Source organism: Echeneis naucrates, chromosome 23 (assembly GCF_900963305.1).
Source record: "Echeneis naucrates chromosome 23, fEcheNa1.1, whole genome shotgun sequence".
Lineage (NCBI taxonomy): Eukaryota > Metazoa > Chordata > Actinopteri > Carangiformes > Echeneidae > Echeneis > Echeneis naucrates.
Genome location: NC_042533.1, coordinates 2513582 through 2534460, shown reverse-complemented (window position 1 = coordinate 2534460; position 20879 = coordinate 2513582). Strand labels below are relative to the sequence as shown.

Below are 20879 nucleotides of genomic sequence, written 5' to 3'. Positions count from 1 at the left end.
AATCATTGTACGATTCTAAGAAATTTATTGGCTATTTTGGTGAGATAAAGATTTTTGATTTTGTTTATTTGTCTTTTTTTATGTGCAATCCCAGATGCCAATTCTGTCAGATTTTGATGAAAAAAAACAACTTTCTATCCCTGATGAGAACGGAAATGCTTTTATTTTGAAACGCACCGCCGGAAATGTGTTTGGTTACCTCGGACTGGACGCCGCTGGGAAAAGCACCGTGGCCAAAAAAAAAAAAAAAAAAACTTCGGGAAAAATGAAAAAAGTAACAGGCGTTAAAACTTTATTCCTGCATCCGCTGGACAGATAAGGAACCACAACGATGGATCTTTGTGTTTTCTCTCTGGAGCTGCTTCCAAACTGACAATGGTGTCGAAGAGGGGACAAACGCAGATTTTCTCGCAATTCCATTGAAAGTAAATTTTACTCATGGAGAAAGGAGCAAGTCGGGAGTCATGAGCACAGGTTTGTTTCGCTGGGGCAGCTACGTTAAGTTAACGTGACCAAAATGGATGTTGGTTTTCTAAATTAAAAACCAAACACAAGTATTTTTTTCTAATTCTTTTTAAACAGAAAACGACAATAAAAACAAAGCTCTCCGATTTGAGCGCTGTAACGGTCGATAGCATCCACTCTATTTTTACGCAGCCGCAGTTAATTACAGTTTTTCTTAATCACAGCTTTCCGAAAGATAGAAAACAGGACTCAGCCTCAGTTTTTTGGTGCTTTCTATTAAAAAAGAAAACGCCGTCACATATCTCTAACAAAAACAAACCAAAAAAATGCCCCTTTTCCGTCTGTTGTTACGGCCACAGTTTGCAACTGGAGGGGGTTAAATCCTTTGTCTTAAAACATCTGTCCTGCTGTTGATGCAGAAACTCGGACTCGATCGTGAGCTGCAACGATATAAAGATGTTAAAGTTAGTTTTTTGACTTCATGCGATCCTACTCGTTGACTCCACCAAACAGGATGTGAGCCATATAGTTTTATTGTTATTCTTTTTTTTTTCCACGACATGAGCGGTTTCTTTTCCAAATAACCTGGCGGAAAACGTAAGGCCAAATTCCTCCCAAAAGTCCAAATGTTTTAATGTTTGCTCTGTTGCTGCTACGTCGAAATACCAGAGGACACATGTCGTTAGCATGTATTGACAAAGTCGGCTTATTAAACAACAACAAGAGTAAGATAAAGTTATGAATCCACTCCTGCAGCTCACCGCCGCTATCTTCGATGGATTTGACTCCACATTTTTGGGTGAATACTTATTAAAGGTGAATATTTCTGATATAAAACTCATGCCGAATTGAAAAGCGGGCCTCGTAGATTGATTTACTGGATTCTGGCTGTCGCATCACGTACGGGTATTTGTTTATAAGCAGAAATACACTAAATTTGGTGATTTCTAAACGGAGTTTGGAGCGAGGCGCTGTCTGCAGCAGAGCAGCGTGTTTCGGGGGCAGAGCGGTTTTTTGGTTGTTGGCCTTTTCGGAAACATCCGCTCGATGACTCCACTTCTCGTGGTGTCGGCCGGATAAGAGTTTCAGCGGAAAATATGGCCTACAGTGTCAGTTCACAGCTTTTTATTAGTGTAGAGACCCATTTTTTTTCTCTTCTTCTTCTTTACAACTTTATTTAACCAGATTGATGCCAGCGAGACGCTCATTGTCTCGTCCAGTTGAAGTGAGCTCAGTGTAACTGATCCAAACTGGAAGAAAAGGAGTGAGAAGTGTCATCAAGAAGAGAACACAGAATAAAAACAGTCATTTAATCTGTTAGAAGAGGTAGAGAAATGCCAGTCGTACCAAGCTCCTTTAACAACATGAATTCAGTTGTGAATATAAATGGAATAATCCAGTTTTTGTTGAACACAGATTAATCAGTAGTTAATTAGTCTAATTCAGAGAAGCAGATCAGAAAAGATGAGCAACAAGACTTTTATTAAACTGGATTTAACAAGGATTTTGAGACCAACAACTTTATTCTGATCTGGATTTATTTCACACATTAGTCCAGCCCTCACTTCTTCCCCTCTGACCCTAAGAGTGACCTTCTGACCCCCTGTGTTAACCACAGTTTGCAGCTGTCTGTGTCTCTATTAAAGGAGGGATGTGTGAAACATACTTTATGTGCTATATGATTCATTTTTAAAGGAAGTTTGAGTCAGTAATGTTTCTGTAAATTTCCTCCCCTTTCTCTGCATGCAGGTGTGAAGAAACCTCCGTTAGCTCCCAAACCTAAACTCCCTGCTAACACCAAGCCCTCTCCCCCACCCATTGCCCCCAAGCCGGGCCTGCTCACCCAGTCTTCATCTTCAGTTGTCTCCCAACCTTCCCCTTCCACCCTCAAGAGGACAAAACCGGCTGTTGCCCCTAAACCATGCATTACCAAATCTGCAGCCTCCTCTCCGCCTGTTTCACCCCCTCCACCCAAACCAAGCAAACCCCAGATTCTATCTCAGGAACAGCAGGAAGCTTTGGACGACAGCCTCTCACTTCTCAACTCCAAAAATGGGATTTTATCAGAGTCTAGCAAGCGCGAATCGGACTACATTATTCCCACCTGCTCCTGTGGGCTCCGGGACTGCTCCCAGTGCCAGCACTTGGAAAATGGAAGTGTTACTGAGATTGGGAGCGATTTGCACAAAGATCTGCTGCAGAATGGGATTTCTACAGAGGGGTTTGAAGGGACAAGGTCACATGAGAAAGCAGACAACCGCGAGGAGGGAGTACCTTTGGAGAAGGGTGAAGGTGGAGGAATCAGCAAAAAGCCCAGGGATAAACCTCAAAGACAGAGACACCTGGACAGGGGGTTGATAAACAAAGAGGAGCAGAGGGGGAAAGATGCACAGGCTGTCAGGCATCAGGAGACGGTCAAACCTGATGTTTCAAAAGCTGTTGTACACACTGAGGATCAAATCACACATTTAACAGACTCTACGCCAGCCTGTGATGTTGCAGGCAGCATCATTGTCTTCTCAAGTGTCACTCCTCATGAGTTTCCTGCTGAATCCTTACATGTAGAGTACAGCGAGCCTGATAACAAAGCCTCGCCTACTAGGTTACATCCTGATCTACAGGTCCCTGCTGCCCCAAGTAAGCCCCTCCCAGTCCCTCAACCACGAAAACTTAAAAAGCCAGGCCTGGTACGACAGGATGGCGTGGAGGGCGGTGCCCAGGATCTGGTGGGGGAGGAACAAAAACGACACAGCGAGGTGCGAGAGGCTGAGGGAAGACTGAGTCTGGCAGCTCTGTCTTTCAGCTCAGATGGTGAGGAGCTCAAACAGGACACAAGTGACGACTCTCAACCCCAAAAAGACTCATGTGTCGGAGATGAAGAGGCAGGCGCGCCTGTTCCTCCTCCTCGACAGACCTCACTCTCGCCTCGCCTCCATAGAACAGTGTACAGACCCCACTCACTCAACAAAAACACCTCCCACTCCTTAGATCTGCTCTCAGAACCTGAGTCAATGAGCCACAAAAAGGAGGGGGAGCAGCACCGGGTGGAGGAGGATGAAGAGGACGGGTACGGTGACTTTGAGCGGTACCCGATCACTCACAGCCTCCCCAAGCAGATCAAACTGGGCTGCCACCCTCCCCTGGCTAACTCCAGGAAAGCTTTCTCTGCAGAGGATCAGCCATCACCCAGGGCGCCACCTAGAAAACCCCAAAGACACAGCTTGCCGGCACCCCCTCCTCCCTCCATCTGCCCACCAGCACCTCCACACGCCAACACCCCGATGAGGGAGCTGCCCGCACCCCCCCAGGAAAAAACAGCCTGGCGCTTCACTCGACCCTGCGTGACCTTCTTCAGCCGGCAGATGCCCACCCGGAGCAGCGTGCCACCAAAGAGCCGAGCTCCAGCGCTCGGGGGCAAGCAGAGGGCGCAGTCCTTCTCTGCAGCAGACCTGGCAACCCGGGCCAACTCTCAAAAGAGGGGCCTCTCTTTCCGGAAGCTTTTGGAGCTCAGGCTGTCTGTCAAGATGCTGCCAAAGCTGCTTGCCAAGGGAGGGCAGTCCCTGGACTGTACCAGTGTGGACTCAAACCGGGGGGAAAGAAGCCTGGGGCGGCCCAATAGCTGCATAGGGGAGGCAGATTTTTGTGGAGAAGGTGGAGAGGGATCGGTGGAGTATGAGAACGTTCCTCTTTACGAGGAGATCCCCGAGTACATGAACCTGCCGTTTCACAGTGCGAGGCTGGGGTGGCCAAACGACCCCGATGCAGCCGACATCTATGAAGTGCAGGATCCGTATCAGAGATGCCAAGACCATGAATATGAGAGGTACAGTAGTGAAGCTTTTAAATGTCTTTTCAAAGGCAACAACAAATGATTATCACAGAGGTTACAGGAAAGATAAAGACAATTAGAAGAGAGTGGGATGACATGCAGCAGGTGACACAAGCCATTCAAATTTGGAAACTTGTCATAAAAACCCCCTCTCATTTTATTTTTTAGGAGTTATCAGCAAATGTTTTAATCTCTAAAATGTCCAAATAGTTTTTATTTTTCTGTCAATCAGAAATTCAAAGATATTAAAATCATAAAAACAGCAACAAATCATCACAAAACAGAATCTGGAAACTTCAGATATGAGCTCAGCATTTCTGTAAAAATCTTTTGAAGGAGATGCAGCAGGTGTCATATTTAAAGATGATTCGTTGAGTGAGTCAGAATAATCTCTTCCTGTTACTGAAAACACATCTATTTAACAGCTTCTATCGATTAAATGTTCCAGTTAAGATAGGCCAAGATCCAGACCTACTGTCCCGCTCTGATTGCAGGTGAGTTGCACAGGTGGAACGAGCGTGTTTTATATTTACAAGATTTTGAAAGTCAGCCTTTGAGCCAGTGGAATTGAATTTGAATAGTGCATTGATGTGCAGCAGGTCAGCCTGTTTTCCTGTGGGTTATTTTCAGTGGCCACGGCAGGAAATGTCTTAGAATCGCAGAAACGCCACACAGCTCTCTAGAACAGGGAAAATAAACCTTCAACAACCACCAGCCTCCTCCTCCTCCTCAGCCTGCACACACTCATGCTGTGTTTAGCCTCATCCTAACCTCATCCCTCCACTTTTCTATTGTGTCTTTTTGAGAAAATATGAAGGGAGTTTTGTTTTCATCATAAATAAATCAACAGAAGAGATAAAGTGAGAAGACAGGGATAAGTAGAATGTTTCACAGTAACAAAAGTGGAGATGATTTATTGTGGGAAGATCAGCAGCTGGATGAATACATTTTACACTCTTTATTTTCTTATTTTAAATTTTTTTTTTTTTACAGGTTCAATCACAATAAATTCCATTGTGTATAGAACATCACAGCAGATAAAAATAGATTAAAGATAGATTTTTTTTTTTTTTTTTTTTTTCAAATTAACTGATTGTGTAAGCTATAAAATATGAAAAAAGTCCTGAGAAATATCCAAATTGATGTCTTCAAAGAGCTTCTTTTCTTCATTGAATCTGAAAAACAGGAAATCAACGTAAGGCAGCATGAAATTATTTCTTTCACTGTTTGTTTCTTTATTTACATTTTTTGGCAGCAAAGCAAACCATAACCAAACTCTGTGACGTATTTCCACTCTTTTTCATGGGAGATGTTGTCGTCTTGAAGCGTCGCTACAGAAGAAGAGTAAGAGTGGACTAAAACAAGTTGGCTGCAGGCCACAAAACCAAAACAAGGAGCTGCAGGGTCGAGTCGTTCTGTGTGTTTGTCACCTCAGCTAATCCCATTCACATTACATGTTACTTTGATCCATTGGTAATATAGTAATGTTGGTTATTGCATCTTTAAGTTTGATAAAAGTTTGACATTTTGTTCAGCAAGTGACCGTTAGTAGTTAAATGACTGTGAGACTCTTTGGTCCAACATTGTTTTTCATTAATTAGTGCTAATTTAACAGTCGAGGGACACTGGCAGTCCAATCACTGATCCAATCTGGTGGCATTCATGGCCTTAAAATGCCTTTGAGTCACCGCTTTGGTTGAGACTTTCGTGATGGCGAGCTGCTGAATAATAAATGGCATGATTCCTGTCTCCCTGTCAAACGTACAGATGACGAGGTAAAGGTCATGGTAGGTGACGCTGAGGTACACCAATATGAAATCGGCCATTAAAACTATTCATATCAGCCCCGCTTCCTAATTCTGTCCGGTATGTTGAGTGGTTCGGAGGGTTTGTGTGCAAGAAAAGCCTGAGTGAATCTGTAGTGTTTCCCAGGCATCTGAGTCTGTTAAGTTTATGTAAGTAGCCTCAGGCTGTAAACAAGTGGCGCTCTGTGCTGGACCCAGCGTGCTGGAATGCTCAACTAAAGAGAAAGCTGAGGGAGGAAGAAGTTCCGAAAAAGGAGGGGAAGAGCGAGCATTAATTCAGATTTTAGGCAAAAGGAACTGCCAAGAGGCTTGCAGAAAAAAAAAACAGGGAAGTGAGGAGAGGAGGCAATTGCTGATGAGAGAGAAGAGGAAATGGGAAAATTGTTGGAGTTCCATTGTCTTTCCTGGCTAATATTTATTCCAAGCCATTGGCTTCCCTGACAAAGTGGAGCGTCCAGATCCCTCTGTGCAGGAAAGGACATAGGCAAGAAGGAAGAGGAAATCGGTTTTCAAATTCAGACAGCTTAATTCGATGGAGAAGACTATCAGCTAGATCAAAACATTAGTGACACACAAGCTCATGTTGCTGCTTGCACCAACCTGGAAAACAACAGTGTTTGTGGGATGAGCCGAGCCTGCGTGGTGTCTTCCCTCCGGCAGCAGGATTTATAGTCAAATGAGTACAAATAATAATATCAGCATTGCTGATATTGATACATGATGTATGTACACATACATACACTGATGTAATTGATTCCTTTGTTTAGTCTCCAGAATATCAGCTAGTTGTAGAAAGTTTAAAACCCATTCATTACTGTTACATTCATTCACTGACAAATGAAACATTTAATCATGATGAAAACATTTGATTTTTTTGATTAATTGTTGGTTGAGCAACCAAACTATTCAGCATAGTATATGACAATGCTGAGTTAATAATGTGACAATAATAATAATAATAATAATAATAAAGTACTCATGGTTATTTTATTATTGTTCACATTGGAAATGTTTCGTTCATTAAAGTCACCTCTGGTCCATTCAACAAACTGTATTCAAATAGAAATTATCCATAGAATCTCTTAATGGGTGATGACAAATTCTTCACTAGTTTTCTCTATAAACTCTATGGCAGCTCTATAAACTCTGTCCCGCCTCTGCTGTTTTTCTTTTGTTTCTTGATTCAATCATAGTTCTGGCTTCATTTTCTGTGGCGAGAGTTTGGTTTGTGTTTGTTTTATGTCAGTGTTTTATCTTCATAAAAGGGGATTTTCAACAGGAGTCTTTAGTGAAAATATTTAACTTATTCTTATTGTTGCAGTGTAATCAAAGTCCTGCATTGACTTTTGGTTTCATACCGACTTCTGATTGTTCAAATTCTCCCTCCTGTTGCACAAACCTTTACATGACACAGTCTTTAATCTTTATTTATCCAAGGAGGGTTTGTCTTTGTCTCCAGCCCTGCCCTGGGTCTCATTCACACACCCAAACAATTTCCCCTAAAGAAAAGCCTGTCCCTTAAAGTCTGTAGTCCTGTGCCGGATTGTCTCTGCCTTGTGCTAAATGTGTGGTCTCTGCGTTTCGGCCTGCAGCGGCTGGCTGAGGCAGGACGTCCACTCTGAGGAGGAGGAGATCCACAGTTCAGATGAAGAGGACAACAGCTCCACCTCCAGCAAGGAGCACCTGGACGAGGCAGACAGACAGGTAATTGCCTCCCTCTGTAATGTCCGGGCAACACACAGCAGCCTACTGTCTGACTGTAAAGTCATAAAGGCATCATGGAAATTGAAGCTGTCAATGGATAATTTTTATGTTTGGCATTGTGTAAAAAAAAAATAAAGATTTATTACATGACATCACTGATTTTCTACCACTACAGTTTTAACAACATCAAATCCAATTTTATTCTTGTATTTTTATGCACATTTCTGGACAACTTTGTTTTGTTTTTAAAACGACAAAAATCCTGAGGTTTGGCTGACCAACAGTTAACTTATGAAAATATACAAAACACGTAAAGGCAGAAAATCCTATATCCTATATCATTGTAATAATCATCAATAATAATAATCATAATACTCTCACTCAGTATCAGCTGTAACTCTGATGTCAATTTTATAACTAATTCACTTTTTAACCTGAGCAAAGTACCATGCTGTAAATCAGATTCTTCCGTGTTTATAGGTGTTATGACAAAGTCCCATCTTGACTGTTCCAACAGTTCAGATTGTTTACAAGCAGAAGAACTTTCAGAAAGCAAAGCAGCAGTGTAGCTTGTTATACTAGCAAACGTTAAATGACTGCAGTCAGTAGTTCTTTTTAATCTCTTCAGATTGATTGGAAAGCCATACATTATCTTTCCTGCAGAGGTTGAAATGTTGAGTATGTTACAAGAATGAGAAGACATAAAAAAAATCAACAATACTGTTAAACTGAAATGTTTTTCCTTCTTTTTAATTGTCTCACAATAGTCTGGTTTATCTTGAAGCTGGTTCCCCACTGCTCTTACTGGATAGCTCTGCCTCAGTGTGACTGCTTTCATTCACACTGGAGACGTGGAAAATGCTGCAGACTTATTACAAGGCTCTAAGTGAGCAGATTGCCAGAGAAACTTCAACGGAAAAAGACTCGGAGACTCTTTCAAACATTATGTCAGCATATAAAAGTGTCTGAGTGCTCAGGGATCACAATGGACGACTCATATCACTGCCGGTGACTAAACTGTCACTGCACACATGCTGCCTGTCACTTCTTTCCAGAAGTGTGTGTGTGTGTGTGTGTGCGCGCGCACTGAAAGGGGAGGGGAGGCTTGGTGAGCAAACACAGAAGGGTTGCAGGTTCAGGAATAGCACTTATTTTTTCTTCCCTTCGTCCTGTGTGACCCTCTCCATGATACTGTCAGCACCTGTGTCTGATGGCCCTCAAAGCTCCAGGGTATCACAAATCCAGGCTCCGATAGGACCAGTAGGACATTTCAGTCAAGTGGGGGCCAAGGCCGCTGTCCAAATTAAGTCAGTGAGCGACTCCCCCATTACCATTCAACATCACACTCCATCGGAGAGACACAGGGAAGAGGAGGAGGAGGAGAGAGAGAGGTTGCTGCTCTACTTTGAGGCCCAGTTGAGCTGTTGTTTTGGAGGCTGTAAACTCAGACCTGATGGTTTTAAACACTGGAGCAGGATCAGTGCAGTGATCATGGTGATTTGCAGTGATCCTGTGAGTGAACAACAGTTTGTTTTGGCAGTTTAGGTTTGTTCCTCAGAGGCGTTGTCTGACTTTGTGTTTTTGCTCTTTCAGCAAGAGGATGAGATGAAGAGGAAGAAGGTGGTGCACATCGCCCAGGAGATTATGAGCTCGGAGAAAGTGTGAGTGGTTTAACAATGAAGCAGGAATTCTTAACAAAGCATCTGTGATTGGAAAAAAAAACACAAAAACAAGCTCTTTTGTAATCTAAGCTATCGTTGTCAAACTGATTACTTCTCTTTTATCAGGTTTGTGGACGTCCTGAAGCTTCTCCACATAGTAAGTGTCTTATTTACTCCAGACTTTTGTCTAACAGTTTCATGGGCGCTGATTCAGCATTTGTGGACCAGAAATGAGCCAAACATCATGTTTCATCACCCGTGCAAGCACTCCTACCGTGAGGGGTTTGAGTCGTGATCAAAGCTTTTTTTTTTTCTCAGGATGGACACGAATGAATGAACTCTCGGCTGACTCAACAGTCTGTATAAAACTGAATAATGCAGTTATTCCACAGCTGAAGCTTTTAATGTTGCTGCGTTGGAGGGTGTCTGGTTTCAGTGTGGGCAGGTAGACCTGCCACTTTGATCGGTTCCATTAGAAGAAACACTGGATTTGTGTGCGGTTTGTTGTTTTGGATGTTTTTTTATCCGTGAGATGGGTAATTGAGAATCTGAGTGATGGTTTGGTTCAACACTAAAGCCTGTATTGGGTCACACATGGATTCAGTTCTTTTCATTACTTTAGATCTTTAGTAGTTTTAAGACAACTACCATGTGCAGTTGTTTGTTGGAGGATTTATATTGGTGGTCATGGCTTATTGAGAGATTGTATTATTGATTAATTGGTTGATTTAAAATCTCAAAATATTTGATTTAGATCAAGCAATCAGCGGGTCTAAATTGTAAATCCATTCACTGATTATTCAGCTGATCGTTTCAGCTTTGTGTTGGACTTCTCTCAGTTCTCCTTGTTTATCTCCGTTGGGTGCAACATTTGGCTGGAACCTGTACGTTTGTTTATGGACATTGCATATGCCAAGGACAGGCTCTGTCCTGAGGGGAATCCAAGTTGAAAGGGTTCAAACAGCCCACGCCGAGAGGTCAAAGGTCAACGAGTCCACCTGTCTGGCTGCCTCGGCCGTGACTTTAGCGAAACTAACCACGGGATTAGTAGAAACTTGGTCTCGTGGCCGACGGGGGGAGGGAGAGGGCGAGGTGCAGAGCTCTGTCCAAGAATCAGATCGCATTTTTCAGTGTCCGCGGACGGCCCGGCCGAGCAGCAGCTGTTTCCTCAGGCCACAAAAACGACCTCGGAGAGAATTATCCAAGGCGCGCACGTGTGTGTGTGTGTGTGTGTGTGTGTGTGTGTGTGTGTGTGTGTGTGTGTGTGTGCGTGTGCGTGTGCGTGTGCATTTACACACAGTGTGGGTAATATGTATCCTGGTGGGTGCATGGGTTGGCGATTGTGTCTCAATACTTTAGGATAATCATTCACCTCATCCGGTTTAAATGTTTACAAATCAATGTGCAGTTAGAAAGGATGGCAGTTTGTCAGTTTACCTGGACTGGAGGGGACTTGTTTTCTCTTTTCCCTGTCAGAGCTTTGCGACATGGACTAAAATGGGATTAATATAGGTGGCAAAAGGCGGAAGCTTCACAAGTGTATGATAGTTAACAGTTTTATTTTCTCTCTCTCTCTCTGCTTTCACCATATGAGGTTGTGATAAAACGGGCATAAAAACAGTCTAACGGTCATTAATGGTCAGCTAGTGATGCAACACACTGTTTGAAGAAATACATTAATGGACGTTAACACAGAGCATATTTATAAAGCTCTTTTTGAAATGACAACTATTTTTTGAGTATTGTATGTTTGAGTATGAACTTCACCAAAGGGTTAATGTTACAGCACATTTGACCTGTGTGTGTGTGTGTGTGTCTGTGTTAGGACACTGGGATGTGTGGCCTCCCTGCTTCCTTCCAGGTGGATGTATGTGTTGGCATACTGGACCAGTCCAGAGCGCTGACTCAGCCGTGTGTGTGTGTGTCTGTGTTTGATGAAATACGTGCAGAGGAGAGGGGGAGGGGCAGCGAAGTGGGCAGTTTATGAGGTGACAACCAGGTGTTCCTTTTTAGCTGCAACACAGCATGTCGTCACCCCACCCTGCACAGCTGCGTGTGTCCATGCATGTGGGTGTACGTGTGTGTCATGGAACTACAGCATTAATCTTGTGTGTCTCTTCAGGACTTTCGGGATGCTGTTGCCAAGGCAACACGGCAGAATGGGAAGCCTGTGGTGGATGAACGGATCCTCAATCAGATCCTGTATTACCTTCCACAACTGTACCAGCTCAACAGGGACCTGCAGAGAGAGCTGGAGGAGAGAGTGGCACACTGGTACGCACACACGTACACATGCACGATAAAAGCTGAACTGAAATTGGAAACAAAGGTTGAGAATGAAGTCATATGGGAAAGTTGTACAAACAGTCACATAACTTACTGTTATGTCATAAACAAACGCCCAGTTTCATCACATGATCTAAACCACTAACAAGGCAATAAAAGTGGTTCATTATTCTGTCTGTAATAAAAGTCAGATGTTGGATTTTACAGTAATTGTCTACTGTAATCACTGGCCTAATACACGTATGTGGACAGTTGGTAAAACTGAAAACTGTGCTTTTACTTTCTCTTTCATGTCAGTGATTCAAGAATGAATGGAAGGCTGTTAGGTTGCAAAATGAATTTGTCCTTTCTTGGTTAAAGGACCATCTCATGTTTTCAGTTGAGGACAGATTAAAAAAAGAAAAGTTGAAATAGTTGTATCCAAAGCAAAGATATGCTAGCTTTTTATAATCAGGGTTTGTCTTGAAAGAGACACTGAAATTATAAGGAAATGTTTTCCCAGACACTTCTTAGAATTCAACTGAACTTATTGTGTAACTTTTTCAAAATGAATGCTAAATGAATCACTGATGTTTCACTGAAGAGTTCATTCATTATTAATTTATCCTCTTCGTGCTGATTCATAATTTATTTATTTGAATGTTTTTACCAAACCAGTGGCTGAGCGACTTTGTGTTACAGGAGCGATCACCAGAGACTGTCGGACATTTTTGTCCAGAAGGGGCCGTACCTGAAGATGTACTCCACCTACATACGTCAGTTCGACAACAACGTGGCGCTGTTAGATGAACAGTGCAGGAAAAACCCTGCTTTTGCTGCAGTTGTCCGGGAGTTTGAGGTACAGGACTGTGTGTACCTGTGCTTTATCAATGTTTATTTAGTTTATCGTTGTTTTGTTTTGTGTTTTTTCTTCCAGTTAACTGTATTACTTGGTTAACCTTTTGTCATTTCTGCCAAACAACTAATAACTTAATAAACTAATCACATTTATGTTCCATCATGAGCTAATAATCGATCCTTTAAACCTTCCCCAGAAGACCAAAAACAAAGACTGTTGTGAAGTTCAGTTCTTTCCTAGCCCAGTGTCGTCTTTATCAGCAGCAGCCATCAAAAACTGCTACTGTTTCCCCAAGCACTTGTTTTGAAACTTCAGTGTCTGTGCATGTGTGTATCTGTGTGGGTTTGCAGCATTCCGTGAAAACAACATGTGTTTGTTTTGTCTCAGATGAGTCCAAGATGTGCCAGCCTGGCTCTGAAACACTACCTGCTGAAGCCAGTGCAGAGAATCCCTCAGTACCAGCTGCTGCTCACAGGTACCAGCGCCCTGACATGCATTAACTCCCCATTCTGTCTGTTCTACAAACCTCTACACACTTAATCTCAAGAGTTTATTAGATTATGGCACTTTATTGGCAGCATGTGAGAGGAATTTGGCCCGAGGTTGGGTCTTTTGGTGTTTACTTCCCACAGGGGCTGGTTCTCTGCTGACACCTGGTGGATAATCATGGAAGCAGAAACATGCAGGACACCACATTTCCAATAGTGGATAAAATTAAAAGGAAACTGAGGTTTCTGCAAACTGAGAACAAAGAAATTAACACAAATCATCTGCAAATCTCTTCTGTCTTCAGACTATCTGAAGAACCTTCCAGAGGACTCAGAGGATTATAAAGACACACAAGGTGAGACCCAAAACTCCCCGTTAGTGACCTGGAGGAATTGTGCTGAGAAAACTTGTATAACACAAACCTACCAACTCTGCCTCTGCTCTCCCTGCAGCTGCCCTCAGTATAGTGAAGGAAGTGGCCAACCACGCAAATGATATTATGAAACAAGGGGTGAGACCACCTCCATTTAAAAGCTGAGGTCTGAAAGTGATGGTCTACTTCAGTCTTATGTCTCTTGTTGTTTCCGATCTTGTTTTTCAGGATAACTTTCAGAAGCTGATGCAGATTCAGTACAGTCTCAATGGTCACCATGAGATCGTCCAGCCAGGCAGAGTAAGTCACAAATATCCTCCAAAAACCAGAATTAATACTTTTTTCACACACATGTAAAATCTGTTAAAACACTGACAAATCCCAGCATAGCTGGCTTTTTTTCCTGACTTTCATTTGCTCCTGTTGAACAAATATAATGAAACAATGAATCAAGATTTTAACTTCTTTGACTTATAAACTCTGTTCAGCCTCTGAACTTTGATTTTCACAAATTTCAGGTGTTTCTGAAGGAGGGAACTCTGATGAAACTGTCCAGGAAGGTAATGCAGCCGCGGATGTTTTTTCTGGTAAGCAGGAAACTTGTCTACGACCTCCAGCAGCTGTTACATTCACCTTTATTTTTATCTTGCTTGTATTTCCTTTCATTCCTGGAGGTTTGTGTTTTTCCTTGTTTGTCCAGTTTAATGATGCACTCATGTACACCACTCCAGTCCAGTCTGGCCAGTATAAACTCAACAGCGTCCTCTCTCTGGCTGGGATGAAGGTGAGAGACACACTGCCAAGTCATTTTCTACTTTAATCTTTCTCCTTTCCATCTTCTCATTCCCTTTCTATCAGTATGTTAATGTGTATTATGTAGTATTATATAGTATGTTTATGTATGTATTATTTGATTCTTATTCTTTATTGTTTGTGTCCTCATTTTCATAATTGGTGCTTTTTTATGTATTGTCTTTGTTTAAATTCATTTTTAAAACATTATCCCATCCAAAGCTGCATTTTGTGGCGCTGTTTTGATCATCTCCCCTGAAACATTTAAATAATTTATTGGTGTGTTTTCCAGGTGAGTAAGCCCAGTCAGGAGGCCTATCAGAACGAGCTGAACATTGAAAGTGTTGAACGCTCCTTCATCCTGTCTGCCAGGTCAGCACTTCTACAGAACATTTCCCACTTCATGGTCTATAAACATTTATAGTCAGTTTATTCTGGTGCAGCTGAGAGTTCTAATGTTTGTTTGTTTTTTTAATATTCACAGCTCAGCCACAGAGAGAGACGAGTGGCTGGAGGCCATCGCCAAGGCCATAGATGACTACACAAAGAAGAAAATCACCTTCATATCAAGTCGAAGCCAAGAGGAGGTGTTGATCTCTATATTACCATACAGAGAACTGAGCTGATTCTCTCAGCACCCACATCCAGTCACCTTTTAAATTCTCTAGTTATTAGTATAAAAATTCACCAATTCACCTTCTTGTCCCCGTAGTTCCCATATTTATGGACAAAGATCAGAGTCCCTGCAGTTTTTCCTCTAGGACTTTTTTCAGCAGCAGGAGCGATGTAAACATAAACTTTTACAACCTATTTATTGGCTGGCCAGTTGAAAATGGGTTTTTCCCTCACAACCACTACAACCTATATATCTCAGCTATAAACAATGTCAGACAAAGGCTGAAAGATGGACTAACATCAACATGCTAAATCAGCTCTGCACGGAAAACGCTTCTGTTTCTTGTCAACTTTAATCTGTTGGTGTAAATCTTTGATCCCTCCACCTTGACTCTTCGTCACTCTGCCATCAGGCTGAGGGTGTTGTTGACAGCGGGGCCCCATTAGGCTCAAAGGCCCCCATCTGGATCCCAGACCTGAGGGCCACCATGTGCATGATCTGCACCTGTGAGTTCACCCTGACGTGGAGGAGGCATCACTGCCGCGCCTGTGGAAAGGTCTGTGACCACAACTCCTCCAGCATGAGATGTTACATGTTTCATCCTCCTCTGACTCGTGTGTGTCTGTGTGTGGCAGGTGGTCTGTCAGGCATGTTCCGCAAATAAGTACTACCTGGAGTACTTGAAGAACCAGCCGGCACGTGTGTGTGATCATTGCTTTGCCAAACTCCAGGAGAACAGTAAGTGGACAGGAAGTTTAGTATTGATCCTGAAGTCTGGTTTCTCTAATTCCTCTGTTCCTTTAAGCTCCATCATTTGGAACTACGTTTCCAAAAGAAGATGTGTAAGATATTTCTCTGTAATGTGGTATATTAGCTTTATAATACAGTGACTGGGTGTAAGCTGTGCTTATGTTGTGTATGTTCATATTTCATTTGTTGCACACTAATTTTATCTTAAAGATTTTTTTAATCCTCAGCAGCAATTGTTGTTCTCTGATGGATTCTGATGTATTTCCTTTCTGTTAGGTGATCGATGTGCCTCAACGTCAGTCTCTCCTATTAAATCTGGAGCATTTTCCTTCACTAGAAAACAGAAGAAGATTCCTGCTGCACTAAAAGAGGTGAGAATACTAATATATATTTTTCTTTTACTCTTCATTCTGATGTGGCAATGAAGTTTGAAGGTTTGTACTGTTTTTCCAGGTTTCTGCCAACACAGAGAACTCTTCCATGAGCGGCTACTTAAACAGGTCAAAGGGCAACAAGAAGCAGTGGAAGAGGCTGTGGTTTGTCATCAAGAATAAAGTCCTGTACACCTACGCTGCCAGCGAGGTACTGATGATGTTTAATTTTCTGTTTATTTAAACTCTGTGTGGCTTTTCTCCCTTTTGGTTGACCATTTACTTCTCCCTGAAGGATGTCGCGGCTTTGGAGAGCCAGCCGCTGTTGGGTTTTTTCCTGAGGGAGGAGAAGAACGGGCCGGCTCAGAAGCTGCAGTTCAAACTGTACCACAAAAACACGCTGTTTTACATCTTTAAAGCTGACGACATCCCCACCGCACAAAGGTATCTGACCTCACGTTGATCCTTCAGGTTTTAGTCTGAGTTGAGTTGCCACGGTAACAGCTGGTCCTTTTTAATAATACAATAACGCAGAGGTTGAACTGCTAAACACGACAACAGAGAAGCTGGAGCATCTGTTACAGTGCAGCCAAACATACTCAGTTTTCAAACCCTCCATCACTAACAATGAAAAACACCAAAAAGGACAGATGATTTCTGCTCAGAATGCTGAGCATAAAAAATTCTAACTTTAGATCATGTTGAGGTTGTGACACATCGTTTCATTGTTTCAGCGCTGGGAGCTAATTTAGTGGTATTTGTCTTTGTGTCTGTAGATGGATTGAGGCATTTCAAGAGGCAATGATCCTGGAACAGTAATCACCTATTAGCAGTGAAGTCACATGACAGCCCTGGAGCCAGTTGAAAGACAACTTAAGACCCCCGATTGATCTCAGGTCAGGGGTCACCAGCTCAGGAAGGACTCCGGATGGGCTGTTGACTATGAACAGAAACGCACTGCCGATCAACAGGCCGCGTTTCTCTCAAAGAACTGGATTCCGTCTCTCTAAAGATGATTCTCAGCATCGCCGGCTGAGGTCAGAGCTGACGGTGAGCTACAGCTGTGGGTCAAAGGTCAAGTCCAGAAGCATGTGTGTGGAAGTGAGACCAAACAGTTGTCGGGGCTATTTAAAACCCTCGGAAATCCAAGAAAGTCAGAAGTCTCAGGATGAATTTTAAAAGCAATCGGATGAAGGAGTCACTTTAGTGTCACGCAAAATATAAGAAACTATCAGCCTTCATTCAGGCATGTTGATATCGGCTACCCACAGTTAAAAACACACACATCAACAATATTCAAAACAAGGAGATGTTTGATCTGAATCATGATCCAAAGTATTGCTGACGTCCGATGTAACAAAGTGGGATTTTACTGTGAAAATCAGGCTTGAAGTCAATATTCTTTTCTTTTACATTGATCTCTCTGGTTAAGAGATTTTACTTCTATTTTTAGGTTTAAAACACCAAACATTTAAATCATGGGATTAAAAAAAACATCCTGGAGAAAACTGGAAATATCATGAATAATGTAGATATTTTTTCATACAGTTTAAATGTAGTTTTGCCATCTTCTAAATGGTTTATCTGGGCAGAACTGTGTATATGAACATAAAAGAGCAACCTTGATCTGTTTATATATATATATCTATATCTATATATATAGATATAGATATATCAAGGCCAAGAGCTAATATTTATAAAAATAGGAAGATTTATTGTTTGAAAAGCACATGCTGCCACTTATTTTGGGAGTCAGGGTTTGTTAGGAAATATGTTTCTATCAAAAGCATTATTTTTTAAAAGTTTAAAGAAAATGGGGCTTTTTATGAGCAAATACTGTGGAAAGTGTACAAGAACTGTATCTCTAAGGAAATGCTCAAAAGAAAGGGAAACATCCAGACTTTGTGCCTTGTATCTCCTGTTTTGAGGTCAATTCACAATAACATAAGTTCTCATTGTGAAATACATCTCTAAACAAATTAAAGCATCCAGTTCACTTTATAGCCAGGGTACTCTGGGTTTGTAGTTTTTAAAAACAGTCAGTTATTCTGTCTTTTCTCCTGGTTACTTTGCACTACTCCATCATGGCGAATGAGCTGATCCCACCGTTAAATAAACCCAAGACCTACTTTTTTTTTTTTCTTTTTTTTTAGTGATTAATAAAACTGATATTGTTGCCATTAGAGCTCTTTGGCTGCTCATTTGTGTGTCTTTGACATTTGGACTCATGATAAATCTGCAGCAGCCTGTTCAGGAACTACAAAGCATGTGCTCTGTCATGATTGTACATTAACATTTGTAAACATCCACTCTATCAGAGTTAGAGTCTCCAATAAACTATGTTTTAAACTGTCAGGCAACAGTTTTAATAAAATATGAAATAGATGTTTATTTGTGCATATGTATATAAATACACACACACGTCCTTTGCTATAGTTGTTTCCTGTTTTGTGTTTTCTTTTCATTTTTAAGGGTGAAGGGCAGAGCTGAGCAGAGTACACATAATCACAAACCACTGTCTCTATTTAATAGCAGAGTGCAGACTGATGTATGTGGGAGGTGGGAGTTCAAGTGACTGTCTTATGTTCTGGTTCTCTTTGAGCCGATGATCAAATCTGAGAGATAACAGTGAGTCAGTGGGTTTCTGCTCCATTTCTCCTGTTTGTCCCTCAGCACTGGACTCTGTTAGATCCGGTCCTCTGAGCAGGGGACAGATGCAGAAACCGACCTTTTATTGAAAAATAAGATTTAAAATCTGTGTCGGGAAACACCGGCCCTGCTGAAGTGTCCTCCAGAAGCAGATGTTCACAGAAAAATAAAAGTTAACAGTAAAACAGAATCAATTTTAACCACCAAATATTATGTGTTAAATGCTTGTCTAGTTTATATATAGTATGCTTTTTTTATAGTTTATAGTCATAGTTAATTTGAACATCACATGTAGGGATGATTAATTAATGAATTAAACTGTTTTGTCAACGCAAACACTAAAATAGATTATTAAGAGTAAAGTAAAATATTAGGTGAATTTAATTTCTATGCTAACATTACTAAATGTATGTGGCACATTTTTTATTTTTGCGTTCATATATAAATAAACTAGTTTGGGCTTCTGGTGTAGATTTTTTTGATTTGATAGATTATTATGGGTTTCTGATTTTGACTATTATCATTATTGTTATTATTATTATGAAGAGCAGGAACAATATTCGCCGCCGTGTTTGTAATATTTAACACATTTATAACTGAGGTTATTTGCACCACAACTGCGGAGCAAAATGTAGAAACGGAACCAAAGCGTTGTGTGTTTTCCGCCCGGACCGCTTTAGGACTCGGTGCCGTCCGTCGCCGTTAGTCTTCCGCCTCAAAATGGCGGAGTATTTGAACATCGCTCGAAGGGCTCTGGGACAGTTAGGAGGTCACGGCGGAGTCCGAGGTTTCCTGCTGCAGTTGTTCCGGTCAGTGTAATAAATTATCTTTGTTTTTTGTTCATTTTGTGTCAAAACATAAAAAACAGTCTAAATGAAAAATTAAACACGAAGAGAGAGAGCGAGAGAGCTAACTTAGCATGTTGGTGCTAACCCAGCTCTCCATCTGGTAAATAAACTTTATTCTTATTTACAGATTATAATTTTAGCTGTAAACATTTACTATGTTTGGACACATTCGTCGGTTTACCGTCACGGTGACGTTTCACCAAACTCCATTCAAAATTCCTCAGATTTAAAGTCGATGGTGATTATTTTCATAAACTTAACGCGTTTAGGATGAAGATTGAAGTGAAACAAAGAGGTTTTGGACTCTCAAATGAGCCGTCAGTGACCCAAAAACTGCCTCGGCGGGAGTGAGCCAAACTTAAAACGGTAAATAAAGACATCCGGTAACTTTCAGGGTGAATGACGTGAAGACAGGAGCTCTGATCGGTGCCGATAAATATGGGAACAAATACTACGAAGACAAGAAGCACTACTTCTTCGGTGAGTCGTGTGTTTTTTAACACTGATCGTGATGTTTTTGTCTGAACGTGGGAGCTGTTGTGTAAAATCAGTGTTTTGACTCAGGACGTCACCGCTGGGTGATCTACACCACAGAGATGAACGGGAAGAAAACACTGTGGGACGTGGACGGCAGCATGGTGCCAGCTGAATGGTCTGAAAAGACGAAATAAAGAAGAACAATAGTTTTGTATTTGGAATATGTAATAATTACAGTCTGGGCTGTGACATCACTCTTTTATTTATTTTTTTTTTAAGGCACCGCTGGCTGCACTGCATGACTGACGACCCCCCCACCACACATCCGCCGGAGCCCAAGAAGTTCCTGGCTGAAGTTCACCAGTTCAACGTGAGCGGCAGCCCCCAGCAGTACGTGCCCTACTCCACCACCTGCAAGAAGATCCACGAGTGGGTTCCACCCAAAGCTGGAGCTCAGTGAACTCTGACCTCACATGTAAATTATGTTTTTCCCGAAAAGTCCTAATAAAATCTCCACACGGACGTGGCCGTCTTTACAAAGCTGTTTCTGACGGATGCAGAGAACTGATTCATCTCTGCTCGATCTCTGATCAAACCCACAGTCATTCCAAAGATAACAAATGTAGTTGAATTTTAGGGAATTGGTTAAAAACACATCTAGACTATTTCCACTTGACAGATGAGATTTTTCTGATTTCAGTCTAATCTGGTTCTTCCCATATGATTGAATCACTTTTATTAAAGAAACAAAAATTCAAGGAAAAATGTGAACAGGAAACACGGAATGGTCTAACCTGGTGACACACACACAAGCTGCGAAATCATTTAGAATCAGAACTGCTTTAATCAGCTCCAGGCAGGAACACAACACAGCTGTCTCTGGGACTCACAAATGTATCCTGAATCTTCAGTCCTGAGTTCCAGTT

General features: G+C 41.8%; 2 protein-coding genes across 2 annotated transcripts; both read left to right on the top strand.

Moving 5' to 3' along the window:
- The first annotated feature begins 254 nt into the window (after positions 1 to 254).
- fgd6 (FYVE, RhoGEF and PH domain containing 6) lies at positions 255 to 18381 on the top strand. The gene is made up of 21 exons (XM_029495053.1): positions 255 to 474; positions 2215 to 4288; positions 7692 to 7803; positions 9397 to 9464; positions 9591 to 9621; positions 11587 to 11738; positions 12432 to 12588; positions 12976 to 13063; positions 13382 to 13432; positions 13530 to 13588; positions 13679 to 13750; positions 13969 to 14037; positions 14151 to 14234; positions 14535 to 14614; positions 14727 to 14829; positions 15271 to 15414; positions 15494 to 15596; positions 15885 to 15979; positions 16062 to 16190; positions 16275 to 16423; positions 16756 to 18381. Exons 1-21 carry the CDS (start codon positions 465 to 467, stop codon positions 16796 to 16798), a joined length of 3873 nt encoding a protein of 1290 aa, XP_029350913.1. The 5' UTR covers positions 255 to 464; the 3' UTR covers positions 16799 to 18381.
- A 949-nt stretch (positions 18382 to 19330) lies between these two features.
- Positions 19331 to 20475, top strand: ndufa12 (NADH:ubiquinone oxidoreductase subunit A12). Its single transcript, XM_029495423.1, has 4 exons — positions 19331 to 19437; positions 19871 to 19956; positions 20041 to 20128; positions 20233 to 20475. The coding sequence occupies exons 1-4, from the start codon at positions 19349 to 19351 to the stop codon at positions 20411 to 20413; spliced, it is 444 nt and encodes a 147-aa protein (XP_029351283.1). The 5' UTR covers positions 19331 to 19348; the 3' UTR covers positions 20414 to 20475.
- The last annotated feature ends 404 nt before the right edge of the window (positions 20476 to 20879 follow it).